Source organism: Alligator mississippiensis, chromosome 3, assembly GCF_030867095.1.
Source record: "Alligator mississippiensis isolate rAllMis1 chromosome 3, rAllMis1, whole genome shotgun sequence".
NCBI lineage: Eukaryota > Metazoa > Chordata > Crocodylia > Alligatoridae > Alligator > Alligator mississippiensis.
This window is the reverse complement of record NC_081826.1, coordinates 280,384,826-280,399,079: the sequence shown is the minus strand read 5'-3', so window position 1 is coordinate 280,399,079 and position 14,254 is coordinate 280,384,826. Positions and strand designations below refer to the sequence as shown.

The 14,254-nt window shown below is 44.7% G+C and overlaps 1 protein-coding gene across 7 annotated transcripts in view; it reads right to left on the bottom strand.

Annotated features, from left to right (window-relative positions):
• ADAMTS12 (ADAM metallopeptidase with thrombospondin type 1 motif 12) overlaps positions 1 to 12,667 on the bottom strand; it is a 353,569-nt gene extending 340,902 nt beyond the window's left edge. For 4 of the 7 annotated variants that reach the window (XM_059725239.1, XM_019495974.2, XM_019495975.2 and 1 more), the window contains exons 1-2: positions 12,396 to 12,666; positions 1,894 to 2,255 (exon numbers count right to left, since the gene is read on the bottom strand). In XM_059725239.1, the coding sequence (XP_059581222.1) occupies positions 1,894 to 2,255; positions 12,396 to 12,522 (489 nt within the window). In that variant the 5' untranslated portion in view covers positions 12,523 to 12,666. Of the gene's footprint in view, positions 1 to 1,893; positions 2,256 to 5,458; positions 5,567 to 6,084; positions 10,964 to 12,395 lie in introns of all 7 variants that reach the window. The other 3 variants (XR_002092999.2, XM_059725240.1, XM_059725237.1) reach the window with 2 other exon arrangements.
• Between the last annotated feature and the right edge of the window lie 1,587 nt (positions 12,668 to 14,254).

Below are 14,254 nucleotides of genomic sequence, written 5' to 3'. Positions count from 1 at the left end.
GAACTGCCGCTCCATTGCAACTCATGCAAAGTGCTGTGGGTTACATTGGGATCCCCTGGACTCAACAGAAATTCTCTGTTGGGTCCTGGGGTTTGGGAAATCCAGCTGCTGTTTAGAGTGGCTGGGAGCCTGCAGCCACTTTCCCCTAGCAACACCCCTTCCTCCTCCCAGCCCCAGATGTTTTCAGAATGGGAGGGGGGAAAAGGGAGCAGAGAGCTTGTTCTGGGGGGGGGGGCCACAGCCAGCGCAGGAGGGTGGAGGGGGTTGGAGGACTCCTCCCCCCTTCCCTCCCCACCCCATCTTGGGCAGACTCCAGTGCACCCGCCCCATCCTCCAGCGCCAGCTGAAAAAAAAACTGCAGACTGAACTCCCCCTGCTCCTTTTTTCCCCTCCCATTTTGAAAACTTTGCAGGGGCTGAGTGGCAGTATAGACACAAGTTACTGAAGCGGCTCCATTTTGGAGCATCTTCATTTGAACCCTCGTGCAATGGGGAGGGGGAGGGAAGCAGGGGCAGGGGCACTCAGTGACTTTCCTGCTGTACTTGTGGATTTGGTGCAGCTGATGAGAAGTGTCTGAGAAAAGTCACTCCTATTGGGGTTACAGAGCTGGTTATATACATAGCTTTACTCTGCCTGTTTGATTTTCCAGAGGTGAATAACTTGGACTCTTGCCAATTAAATTCTTCCCATGCATAAAGACAACAGGAATGGCTTGGTGCTGGATTGGTTCCTTTTCAAGAGCTATCATTTTTCACTTAGGAAGATCATTTTGCTCATAGGAGTTAGAGGGTTGCATGCTCCACAGATTCTGTAGGCCAAGGGCATTGTATACACCAGAGGCTTCTTGCTTCCTTCCATTCCTGCTCCTAATAAACCCTGTGTGCCACCCTCCACTCATCATTATTTCAAGGACTCCCTGCAAGCCTTCTCTCCAATATACCTGTGGTTCTGCATGCCCCTTCAAACCTGCTTTCCTCTCCCCCTTAGTAAGGCCCACCAGTCCCTGTGCGCTAAGCCAGGTGGGCCTTAGGGACTTTCCAAGCCTTCGTCATTCCCTCCCTTCCTTCCTTTAACCTCCATCCCTATTCTTATTCCCTTCCTCTGCTTCTGGGACAAAGGTCTCTCAGGGTGTCAATTTTAAACTATATCAGAAAGATGAATAGAACTAAAAGGAAAGGCTCTTTTTGGAGGAGTGGTGGGAATTAGTTTCCACCATTAAGCTGTTATGTGATCAAGAAAGAGTTATAGAGATTGTTGAAATTGAAATTCTGCTGACCAGATGTTAAGGACTTCAAATGTTTCCCCTCTTTCATACCATCTTCCAAATCCCACCCCCTCCCTGCAATTAATAGGATGCTGTCAATTGATGCCAAGAACATTTCCTGAAATTGTAGAATGAATCAAATGTGGCATTCAAAAAGCTAGCACATTCCAGGCAGTCAGAGAAATGTCATCTGACCTTGCTTTGCTAGGCCAATTAGCAACCAAAATCCTTTTTTGTTTGCCTCAAATTCATCTGAAGGCCTGCAGTATGAAAAATGAAATGAAAACCTCTATAAGATTTTATGAAGTTTCCAGCACATCTGAGCTTTAGCAAGAAAAAGTATTTAGTCTCCCAACCCCAAACTAAACCTGAGCACATGGGGAAATGCAAGATTTTAAAGAGCTTCAAAGTTTAGAACTCCCCTCGCTGAGCCAGCAAAGAAGTGTAGATTAGGTTCAAGACTGGATAAAACTTCAAGCTAATTCTTATTCACATGATATGAAGTGCTATTTTGGTACAGTCCAACGAATCCATCTACTTTTTAGTTGCATACATGATTCTTTTTAGCTCTGAAAAAAAAATAAAATAAAAATTATCACAGCACCATGAAGCAAAGTCACATCACTCACCAGGCCATTACAAGTGCTGATCACTGCAGTCCCATGTCCATCGTCTGGATGCAGTACCACGCCAATGAAGTGACATGAAGTTCCTGAGCGAGGCACAACTTTTGCACCAGTGTAGTTCCCATATCTCCTTTCCAGTACATAGTTATTGGAAAGAAATTCTTCATTAACAGTCAAGTTAAAAAACAGGTTCTTCTCCTTGTGGCTAATTTTATAATATACAAAATTTTCCTTTTGACTGAGGTCTCTTTTTCTCCTGGCACTTGAAGTATGATGCTGCAAATTGTAGGAGAGAAAACACCCATTTGCATCTACTTTTGTAGGTCCAACCACATGGTAGTCTTGCAGCGCCTTGATAAAGTGCTCTAGAAAAATGCAGAAGGGACATTTTAGTTTGTGTCACTACAGGGCTCACGTTTTTTAAATAGGGAACTCCTTGGGGGAGGAGTGCGATTCATCACCCCATTTCACTGGCATAGAGTGGTGCTATGCACCACTACGGATTACCAGCCCAAGCACTTTAACAGCTTCTTATTTAGGCATTTTTAGTCTCCCATTTTAATGCTTACTCTGAGGCTAGGGACAGACATTACATGTAAGTCAGTTTAAGTGATCAGAAACTGGTTTAAACCTGTAACAGAATAGATGTTCAGTGCACATAAGCCAGTTTGAAAATGGCTGAAACCAGTTTGAGCTAAAACCTGGTTGAATGTAGTATCACACTTAACTGATTTGGATCAACCCAGTTTATGCAAGGTCTGTCCCAGGCCCCTTGCTGGTTTAAAATAAACCAGACTCCCCCAGCATCCTGGCATGCTCTCTGCTCCACAGCAAGGCTGACTCCTCCTCTCTGCTCCCTAGCCAGAGCTCTAGCAGAGCTAGACTCTGACTGCTGACACAGCAGGGTCTGCCTGGCTTCCCCCTGCCCTCCCACCCCCCTCCCCCCACTCTGCTTGCTGGATAAGCAGGAATCTCCCCCTCCCTCCCACAGCATGGACCCTAGCCCCACAGACCCTAGGCATGTGGTATGCTAGGTAATACTGAGAGGTGTCCGTGTGTGAGTATTTCCAATTTCACTGGGACAGGCAGACAGAACAGTGACCACTTAGAGCTTTTTTGGAGCTAATCACCAGGTCACCTAGTAAATTGTTTAAGAAGAGCTGAATTAATAGAGAGGCTATTGTTTTGCTGATGAGGTGATGAACAGTTATCAGCTCCCTGCTGGCTTGCTCGCCTGTCAGTTTGCTGTAGACAGTATAAAGAAGCAGGTAGGGAGATTGAAAAGCTCTGTATCATCAACCAGTGCATGCACCGCACACACCTCCTTGCCTCAGAGTGCTAGCAGGGGGCTGGCAACACTCCCACTCCTTGAACAGCCAGTGGGGAAAAGCCTGGGATGGTCCAGGCAGGCCTCCCTGGCCATGCCCTGCCTCAGCTCAGTACTGTGTAAGGGAAGGGAGGGCTGCTCTAGCACCCCCTAGCTTCTAGCCTGAGCCACTGCAGGCATGTGCCTTTATTTCCTCAGTCCAGAGAATATATCTGTTCAGTTATAAACTGGTTCAGCCTAGCCAGGTTAGACTAACCTGCAAAGATTGCATTAATTCAGGCTCAGGCATTTTTAATGTCTGTCCCTAGCCTGAAAGTTTAAAAGATCTTTAAGCAGTCCTTTCATATTTCAGTAAGAACAGTGAGTCAATCTCTCTCAGGTTTGTATGCTTTCATTCATAACATTGTGGCTTTAACTTAAGGGAGCACTGCATGTGTACTGAGCTGGAGAAGGGAAGGAGCCGGCCAGCCTGCAGGCTTTATTAAAGCTGCAGGCCACCCTGGGATGGCCACTGCTAAGAGGTGAGCCTCATCCTTTGGTGTAGACAAGAGGGAATTATTATATTCCTTATTATAACTGCTTTAAATTCAGAAACATGCCCTTTGGACAGAAGGGGAGGTTGAATCGGTTTGGGGGATAGCCACCACCCCCTGAGAGAAAAAAAAAAATGTATGGGCTTAGGAGAGGTGGAGGAGGGGACTCCCCTGGGTAAGGGGCAGAGGAGAGGGGAGGTGGGAGGAGTCAGAAAGGAGACTGGGAAGAAAATATTTTTGATGGAGGAAATGCATTGGGGTTGGGAAGCATGGCTGTGTGATTGTAGTGGGGTAGCACTCTCCTAGGTGAGAAGCCGAGGAGCTGGAGTGGGATGTTTTGAATTGTGGGGGTATCATGGTAGGAGTTTGTTTTCTTATACTATAATATTTTATTCTGGTTTTATAAGCCATTTTGTCTTTAGCATATATCTCTAATAAATAAATACAAACATACATAAAGCAGAATTTTAGAATTCAGAAGACACCAAGCACTAGATTATAGCATCATAACAAAGTTAAAATATGGCCTAAATTACTTCACCATGAGCTCAGTTTTACTCTCTCATGCCAGCAGCAATGCTTATTATTCTATATCTGTATTACCTTAGTGCCTAGGCTCCTTAATCATAGACAAGAACCCCACTGTGATGGTGTCATGGCTCAGGGTCCCCAAGGATGGCAGTGATGCCCCTAGGGCTCTGTGACCATGCCAGCTTCACCCTGTGGGCACCTTCTACTCTTTCCTGCCATGTCTTGTTGATTAAGATAATAGATAGGGAGGCTGCCCTCAAGTTGCTAGGCAGTCATAGTCCTGATGGACCCCACTAAACCCTGTGGATTCTTAGACCCCTTGCTAGGCCCTGTTCTAAGTAGGTGCCTTGCTAGATACCCCAAGGCTTATGGGCTAGATGCATGGCTCCAAAACAAATAAAAAAAAAATCATCACTCATTTACCACACTATGCCTCACAGGTGATATTTAAACAACCTCACCAAAAAGGGATGATTTGGCCTAACTCGGCCTTCTGTTATCACTAGGTCCCTGACCCCTGTCTCCATGCCTTCTGACGCTGGGCTTTCTATGCCCCATCTCCACACCCCCTGGCACTGGGCTCTCTGGTGCACCCTCACTGGCCTCTCTACACCCTGTCTCTGGTGAACCACATGGTAGTGTTGTAGCAAAACCCCCAGTTTTTCTTGTTTTTTTCTTTTTAAAATAGATTCCCTCTGCTTCCCCAAGCATTTCTGACTTTTTCTCCCTCTCTATTCCCTATAGATAAGTATAAGTGAGCTAAGACATAGGATAAGCTTCAGCATTTTATTTTGGTAGCAAGTTGTATTTGTTTTGTTTTTTCTCCTTCTTTATATTGTATAATTATGTTTATATTGATTTTTACTGTTCTATATTCCCATTTTACTGATACTATAGGATTTACGCCTACATATGTAAGTTAGCATAAGTCATGTCAAGTTTCCATTTTGTTTGTCAAGTCTTTATCCTGTCCCCAGGCCTGGTTGTGTGTATGACTCACATACCCCTCCTATGTAACTTGGTTTCTGAATGAATGAGGGTGCTTGAGAGACAATGGCAGTAGGTCTAAAAATAGCTCCCTCCGAATGACCAAACCATCAAAACCAATACCTGGAATAACAACCCAGCCCTTGGAACCAACCTGAGCATTCAAGAAACAAAAGATGAGGCAACCTACCATTGTGCCAAGGCTGCACATGCTCAGTAAGAACACCTGGAGCCCTCCGGAACAGGACTGACATTGCCTGGACAGTCTCCCCATAGGAGATCATAGGTAGCCTGCCCCCTAAAAAAAAGGGGTAGTGAAGACTGACTCCTTAGGACACCCTCCATCTGGACCAGCATCATGCCACACCACCTATTCCCCCAGAGGCCCTGCCAGCAACCTGCCTCTGAACAACACCTGCTGGACAAAGACCCCTTTCCAGCCTGGATAGATAGCCAACACCCCCACCCCCTCTTCAACCAAGGACTTGGATTCCATTTCTCTTCCCTACCTGAAGTGTGTGAGGGTGTGAGCAATTGTGTCACACCCTCCTGTCTAACAGCTCAATATTGAGATCCTGAGAGTTGGCTTGACCCCACAAGGCAACAGTTAGCCCCAATGAGGCCTCCTCCTCCCCAATAAGCCTCATCCCAGTCCACTGGTACAGATAATAACATAAATACGAGCCCCTGGACTACAACATAACAATGACACTGAAGGCCACACTCTGCCCCTTTAAGAAGGCAAGCTTCTTCCTCAGCAATGTGTGCCTCGTAGCCCCAGGTACTTTAGGAGTTCCTAGAGCCCATCAATCTTACCAACAGCAGAACAGGCAAACAAGCATCTCCAAGTAGCTTTTCTGCAAGAGCTCCTTCCCCCTGGCTGCTGCCAGAGAACTAACTGCCACCAGCCCCACCCTTGCAGCTTATATGTGCCCAGGGTCCTGACACCTTCTGGTCAGCTGACTGGGTGCAGGTGCTAGCTAATTCCCTCATTAGACTGCTGCCAAGGCTACCTGCAGCTGTGGAGCCCTGCCTAGCTCCCAGGGCCCTCTAGCTTAGCTGCTTCTGCTCATAAAGGAGCAGGGACACCTTAGTGTTTTGCATCAGATGTGTGCTGAACAGACAGGATAATGATAGTTCCTGTAAGCCCCAGACACAATGCGCAACAGATGGATGCAGACAGACAGAAAGGAGAGCATGAGGCAAGAGAGAATGTGATCCCAGCTGCATTGTGTAAGGGATCCTGTGGCTAGTGCTCTCAGTCCCTCCTATAAAGTACAGTCTCCCCTCAGCTCCTACTAATTCTGGCAGGGATCAGGGGTGCCATCTTTTCTCCTCAAGCTCTGTGCCTAGAATATACGAATACAAGCTTGTATTTGTGCATTTGAAACCATTCAAGGAAGTTTTCACATCAAGATTATACAAATGATGATATATGTCTCTTGCCTTACTGTGAGATGGGTGAAGTCATCATGACTCTCTTGCCTATTTTCTTCAGGGAGGAAGGAAAACATTTCCTCAATCTTAGCTGACAACAATGTAATAAGAGACCTTTAGCTTCAACCTCTCCTGAGTGCTGTTTGGAGACATATTACTGAGTACCGGTCACGTTACAGGGTAATTAGGCATGAACAGAACATGCTGTAGTACACCTGCATAAATTAATTATGAAACAAAATATGTATAGGAGCAAAGGGAATGAAATTACACTACAATAAAGTGCAAATAGAAAGGGTGAAAGATACTCCTTGTCGGTAATCAGCTTAACTGAGAGGTTAGCATAGATATTAGACCACTTCTGTCAGCTCTGTGGTAAGACTCCTGTCTTATCTGATCTGAAATCAAAGACAAGAGATGTAACTTCTTAGTGTCCAGTGGTTGGTTTGAAGAACAGTATTCAATTGTTTAAAGGTCAAGCTGGGCAACCAATTTTGAAAAATGTCACTTCCAAAAGCATGCATGGTTGACAATGACGGTTATCACTATATATGTGAAGGAGCTGGTATAACATTTGGTTATAACATTTTGCTGTGGGTTCAAACCCTCCTTTGGAGTCAGCTGACCCACAGATGATCCAACGGTAACTGGATACCAGGTCATTTGAGGACTCAGAGGAAGACAAGCCTAAAGCTTACCATGTTACTCCCATGAGCGCTGTAAGCTTCAAAAACTGGTGTGCCTTACCTACTTAAGCCCAACAAGCTGAGAGGCTCAGGTGTCCCCTTGACCATGAAACAAATACTAAGGGGTTGCATACAAATTACTGTTTCTACCTCCCCAGTTAATCCTTACCACGCCATCACTCTGTGTGAGTTAGGGGACCTGCTGTTCACAGTGGCATGATATACCCTAACACAATGTGTAACATATTCCCATGGTGTGTGTTCAGAGGGTTTACATCACCTATAAGGTATCAGTCCGATACAGGGAAGGGGCTGGAAAACAGACAAGTAGGGTGGTTCTCTTCTGAATTACTTTTAACACAACAGTAAATTGAAGATAAATAATTATTTAAAGATAGAAAACTGCAAATAGACGAATACTAAAACCTCGCCATTTAACTTTCTCTGTAAATTCCCCCAGGGAATTTCTCTATAAATTCCCCCTCAACACACATATTTTGCACTAATAAGGATTACTGGACCCTTGCATAATGCTCAGCTTTAATTGCACTGGACAGACTGCTGACTGTGATGCCCAGTACTCTGGCTACAGATTTTCAGTTCTGAGGCAGGAGAAAGTGAAGCCCCCAAGTCCCTGTGGCAGGCTGAGATTGTGACACCTATACTAAGCCATAGCAGGATTTTTCCCAGTTCCCCTGACACTTTCTGTCCTCCTGAACAGGGATAGCAACCTAAGTATTTCTGAGGAAGGCAGGACAAGCCAGTCATTCTTCTCTAATGAGCGGGCTTTCTCTTTTGATCTCTAGCTTGGCATTTTCCTTGTAAAATCCTCACAGAAAGCGTTCAAGATATTAAATCCACTGCATCAGCAACAGTAGAGAGTGGACTTGGAAAGTTACTGCATCTTCTCCATTCTGCTGGAGCTCCTCAAAGCTGCAATTTTGTTCCTCTTCAGCCTCCTCTCCATCCTTCCCCTGGCAGAAAGATCCTTGCTCCAGTTCTAAGTTGATCTAATCAGAAGGCATCTTCAGGATTTGCAAGCCAGGACAGTATTTTTCAACTGAAATTCTGAAGATGATTGTGGCCTTACAATCATCTTGGCGACAGGAAATGCCAACAGGAGGGCTTGCACTGCTATAACTAGAGCCAAAATCAGTGTGCCACTGTGGTCAGTTTTTGTCCTGGAGTTATTGCATTTATCATGAGCGCCTTTCTGTGCAAGGTTGGCATGACTCACTAGCAAATGGTAGACACACTGGTGTTTACACAAGCAATTCTTGAAAAGTCCCTCACCTGCAGATTAGTTTAGGACACCATGATTGTGACAATCTTCAAGAAATTACAGAAGGATCACCTTGCTGTCCACCACAGGAAAGATCGTTGTGAGAACCCTCCTAAGCCATCTACTTCTATTTGCTGAAAAGCTCCTCCTGGAATCCCAGTGTGGGTTTAGGGCATCAAGAGACACAACTGACATGATCTTCACAGCTCACCAGCTGGAGGAAAAATGCTGGGATAAACATAAACCTCTCTACATGGTCTTCTTTGATCTCACAAAAGGCTTCGACTCTCATGCAAGATCCACTGTGGAGGATCCTTCTGAAGTATGGATGCCCATCAAAATATGTCACCGCTACATCATCACTCCAATGCTCTTCTCGATATTTCTTACCATGATGCTACATCTGAACACCAACAAGCTTCCAGTCAAAGTGGAGCTAAACTACTGAATGAACAGTAAACTGTGTAATCTCAGCCAACTCCAAACCAAAACCACCTTGACCTGAATCATCGAGCTACAGTATATTGATGATGGTTTGTCTGTGCTCACTTGAAAGCAGACCTTCAGGCAATCATCAACGTCTTTACTGAGGCACTCAAGAAAATGGGACTGATGCTTAACATTCAGAAGACTAAGATCCTCCATCAACAAGCTCTTAATGAGCAGTCTCCAGCTCCAGTAATTCAGATTCACAGTAAACTCTGGAGGACACAGTATTTCCTATACCTTGGAATCCATCTCTGTTACAGAAGGCTGACACTGATAAAGAAATCCAACATCACCTCACATATGCAAGTGCACCCTTTGAATGCCTGAGGAAACAGGTGGTTTAAGATTGCGACATCAGATCCAAAACTAAGCTCATGGGTTATCATTGTTATCAAGCAGTTGTTGTCCCCACCTTCCTGTACAGAGCTGAGATGCAGACAATGTACAGGAGACACTTCAAGTTGCTGGAGAAGTACCATCAACACTGCCTGCAGAAGCTCCTTTGAATCCAGTGGGGAGACAGACACACCAATGTTAGTGTCCTCTTGCAACCAAACACCATAATCAGTGAGGCACTGCTCATCCGACATCCATTTTGCCAGGCCAGCCATATCTTCCAGATACCCAACTCCTGACTCCCAAAGCAAGTTTTATTCTCCCAGCTCAGTCAAGGCATATGCTCAAGTGGATAGCAGAGAAAGTGCTTCAAGGATATCCTCAAAGCCAGCTTGAAAAAATGTTGCATCAATATCCATTTGTGGGAGACTATCATTCAGGACTGCCCCAAATGGAGGGAGAGTCTGCTGCAAAGGTCTCAATACTTTGAAACTTAATGACAACAACAGGAGATGGAAAAACAGGAGCAGTAGAAACAGCATGTCGTGAACCAAACCAAGAACCCAGAGTCACCCACCCCACACAGAAACTTGTGCCCAAGCTGCAACAGTCTGTTGATCCCAGGTAGGCCTCATTAACCATCTTTTGACCCACAGATAAAACAATCATCCTTGACTGTGAGAGATTTCCAATGAGTTTAGGTGCTAGTTTGGTAGGTTGCAGACATGTTTGCTTGTCTTTTAAACTGTTGGGGTTTTTTTGTCTCTTCTTTTGCAGTATGCAGTCAAATCTCAATGACTGCATACTTGTATTGAAAATTATGGTGCACAAAATGCTGACAAATGCACACAGTAAGCAAATGGAAACAGAGACAAATATTTGCTTTCTTAAATGGTCTGGACTCTGAGTGGTGACTCATGTAACATGAGAGAATCAGAGACTTTCACGCAGAAAGATATGTTTTAAGTTGATAAAGTCCCTTTACAAGAAGAGATACTTTATCACTTGCCATTGTTGCACCCTGGCTTCAAGTTTCCAACATGTCCTGGGCACTGCTTCACCCCTGACTTCCTTTGACCCATGTGGATAGCAGACAGATCATTGTCCATTGTCATCGTCCGTTTCTGGAGGGAGCCCCTCAGGGCTAGAGAAAGCCTAAGTGTACTTAGCTCTAAGTGTACTTGGAGAATCCAGAGAAACAGAAGATCCACCCAGAGGGAATATGAATTCAAATACACTTTCAGCATTTAACAATAGCTCTTCTTAAATGTCGGTTTCACACGCCCAGTAAGCCACATTTGCTCTGGGCACTTACTGAATAGAACATCTGTAGTCACTTTGGCGAGATGAGAGGCTTGGTTTAGCTTATTTCTTGAATCTCCTTTTTGATTGTGATAACACTTCAGACTTATCACTGCATCAGTCCACTAAACTGAATCCTCTTCTCTTTCCCAGCAGCAAACAACTGTAAGTCAGTTTGAGATTTTTGTTTATTCAAAACCATTTTTAGACTCTTAGAAAAAATAGAGAGCTTTTGATATAAAATATGCATTTATATTCTACATCCATTCCCCAGAGCCTGGGAAAGCAACAATCACCTCTTCCTGATCTTCCTAACCTACCCCTCTTCCTCTTATTGTCACCAAGACAAATGATCATTTCTACTGGTTTTTCCTGCAGCCAATGATAAACTCCAAGGTAATGTGTTGCTTAGTCCTTGGCCAATTTATTTATCCAGTTGTTTTTTTCATAAGGCCTGAGACATTTAGGTGATTTTTCTCCCCAGTGCCCAATCTCTTAATTGTCAGGATGAAGCCTGGAGACACGACTAGAAAACCATTTTCAGAATGTGAAATTTTCCTCATCTCCCACTCTCCTGCTGTGCTGAGGCTTTCCCCAGCATCAGTGTTCCCAAACCTGTGGTCTTTTCACTTAGAGGTTGGTTTTTCAGATTGTCCAAAACCTTGCAGAAGTATTAATCAGTTACACAACGAAGGCCAGGTAACACCATTACCCCATTTTCTAAGAGTTATGTCAATCTATACAGCTGAGATGTCTCCTTCCTACCCCACACCACACCACACCACAACTGAAACTTTTCACTCAGATACAGTTCAGGGGCTTAATTTCCCCTCCTCACTGGAAAGAAATAACCACAATTGATTTAGCATTCAGAGGGAGGCAATCTGGGTTCCAAATGGCCATATTTCTTCTCTAATACGGGGTAGTGCAGCATAGCATTGCAGAGGTTTCTATGTAGAAGAGAAGGTACATTTACAGGACACTGAACTTCCTAAATTTTATGATGATATAGGCTTTTAGATAAGTGACTCTTAAGATTAAATGTATAATGCAAATATGTTTCAGCAATAGACTTTTCAACTGCAATCTAACCTCATTGCTTCCAGAAAATAACAGAACTACCCAGTCTGAGCTGTCAGCATTATGCATTATTGGTATCAAGTTTAAAATCAAAAGTTGCAAGCTCTTTGTCTCAAAAGTGTGACAAGGAGAGTGCCACAAGTTTATATTCCAAAATGCTGTGAGCTACTTTAGTCAATGGTACATTGCAGGATCAAAGAAAAAATGCAACTCACACAGCCCCTTGCAAGGTTTAGTCTTCAGTGTGTGCATAAAGTTGGAAAGCGGCAAGTCTGACTTGGTGAAAATAAATCAATCACAGAGCTACTTGGAAGTTAGATACTCTAAAAGTAATGAAACACTGTGCAAATACAGAAGCAGAGGTTTCAGCAGACACTGCATACAAAGGAATAAACTGAACCTCTTTACTTAGAGCTTTGTGACCCCGGGTTGTTTCCATCAGGAGCATGGGGAGAAAGGATGCCAAGTTTAGAGTTAAACACAACTGTTTAATTAAAATGAGAGCAGCCACTGACCTTGCTTCTTGTCTGGATAGAAAAATCTGCCCGGTGGAGGATTTCTACCATAGCAGAGCACTGGAATGTGAAGGAACTGAACCCAAAAGGAAAAGTTTGCAATCCAGCTTCTCTGGACACATGGCATGTTTTAGTTGGGGGAAACAATACAGTGGACTCGGCGTATTTAGCAAACTCCTAGCTGGAGAGGAAAGTGTAAAGTTGCATGGCAGGCGGTAGAGGGAAATTAATGCAGAGAGAAAGCTTCTTCGTACAGAAAGGGCAGAGCAGCTTTTCCTGAAAAGGGGAGTGATTAGAAATCCGGTGTCTGATTTCTGCAGGGGGAGGAAGGAGGGCTCAGTAAGGAAGTCATTTCCAGGGAATCCCTCATTCACTGAGAGCGTTATGCTAATACATTAATGTCAGTTCTCATGAACCTTACTCTCCAGTCCTCCAGTGGCTGATCCTGCTTGGGAGAGGCTGGAAGATGGATCTGGAAGAAAAGCTGCCTGGCTCCATTTCTGGAACCAAGATAACAAAATCGAGTGTCCTGGACGAAGCGAGGAGCAGCCCCCATAGGCTCTGTCCTGGGAGTAGTGATCCTAGCCCCACAAGCATGTGTCATACACATGCATTCACTTCTCTTTTGCTCATGATGTCCTGTGAGTAACTCAAGTTCCAGGGCCCTAGCCTGAATCTGCACCAGCCTGCAGCCCCTGGTACAATGTGCTGTCTCCTGATATACCTGGTACCAGCTCAATCCTAGCACCGCACAGGCTTGAACAATTGAGCTTTGCTCAGTCAATAGAATTCAGAACTTATTTGGCCTGAGACATGAAATCTCAACCTCTCCCCCCTAAAAAACAACAAAAGCACTGGTACAAGCTTCCCAGACTACCATTTGTGCATGGTGATGCCTTACTGGAGCTCCTCAGGCCACAGCAGGTCTGCCCTCTTTCTGTTCCCCCCTCCCCTCCTCCTTTCCTGTGCCTTATGTAGACTGCTGCCCAGTGAGCACCCAGGTCCAAGCTATATTGTGCCAGGCTAGAGCTGTTCCAAGTGGCGTGCCAGGTAAAATTCAGCTCAGGTCATTGCATCCAGCCTCCTTGAATGCTAAGAACACAGCGATCTTTCCTGGATGTACTAATACGGCATCATGAGAAATTCGTCAAATAAAAGATATTGTTTACAGAACCTGAAGCAATTACATTTTCTTTTAGCCCACAGTGTCCCTTTCTCTTGATTGCCTCTCTCTACTCTGTTTTTCCTCACACTGCTATGTTGTATTAGACTGTAAACACCACAAAGCAGGAACCGTGCCTTTGAGCTTGTTGGGGAATGCCCTGTCTTCAGGCAGGTATCCAGGTTGTAGCCGTATTGGTCTAGAGGAAAAAGCAATCAGGGCTCGTGGACAGAGATGATATTTTTTATTAGATCAACTAGATTTTTGCAAAATAATTTCTTTAATTGCTAGCTGTCTTCAGGCATGCCTTTCAGGCCATCTGTGCAGTTAACCATCCAAAGAGGGAGCTCTTCCCTCCACCTCCCAAGCCTCAGAGGCAGTGAGGGCAGGAACTGCTAAACAGCTGTTTCATTTCACCTCTGCGGGCAGCAGCAGCTGTCAATGCCGGCAGAAGAGACCACAGCAGAGTTTGTCCTGCAGTTGCAGCAAACTCCAAGACAAAAATAGGCCACAGCCCTTGGGCAGTCAGTAAAACTAGGAATATTCTATGATTCCCAGCCGGGTTTGCTTTTCCTAGTCCTTAGGAAGTATTACAGGCCAACCGTAAAATGTTCTCTCTCCGGTTGCTTTTAGTAAAGGAATCTCCTCTCTCATGTTTCCTTTCTTACATGGTTCTGAAACCCAATTCGTCATAGAG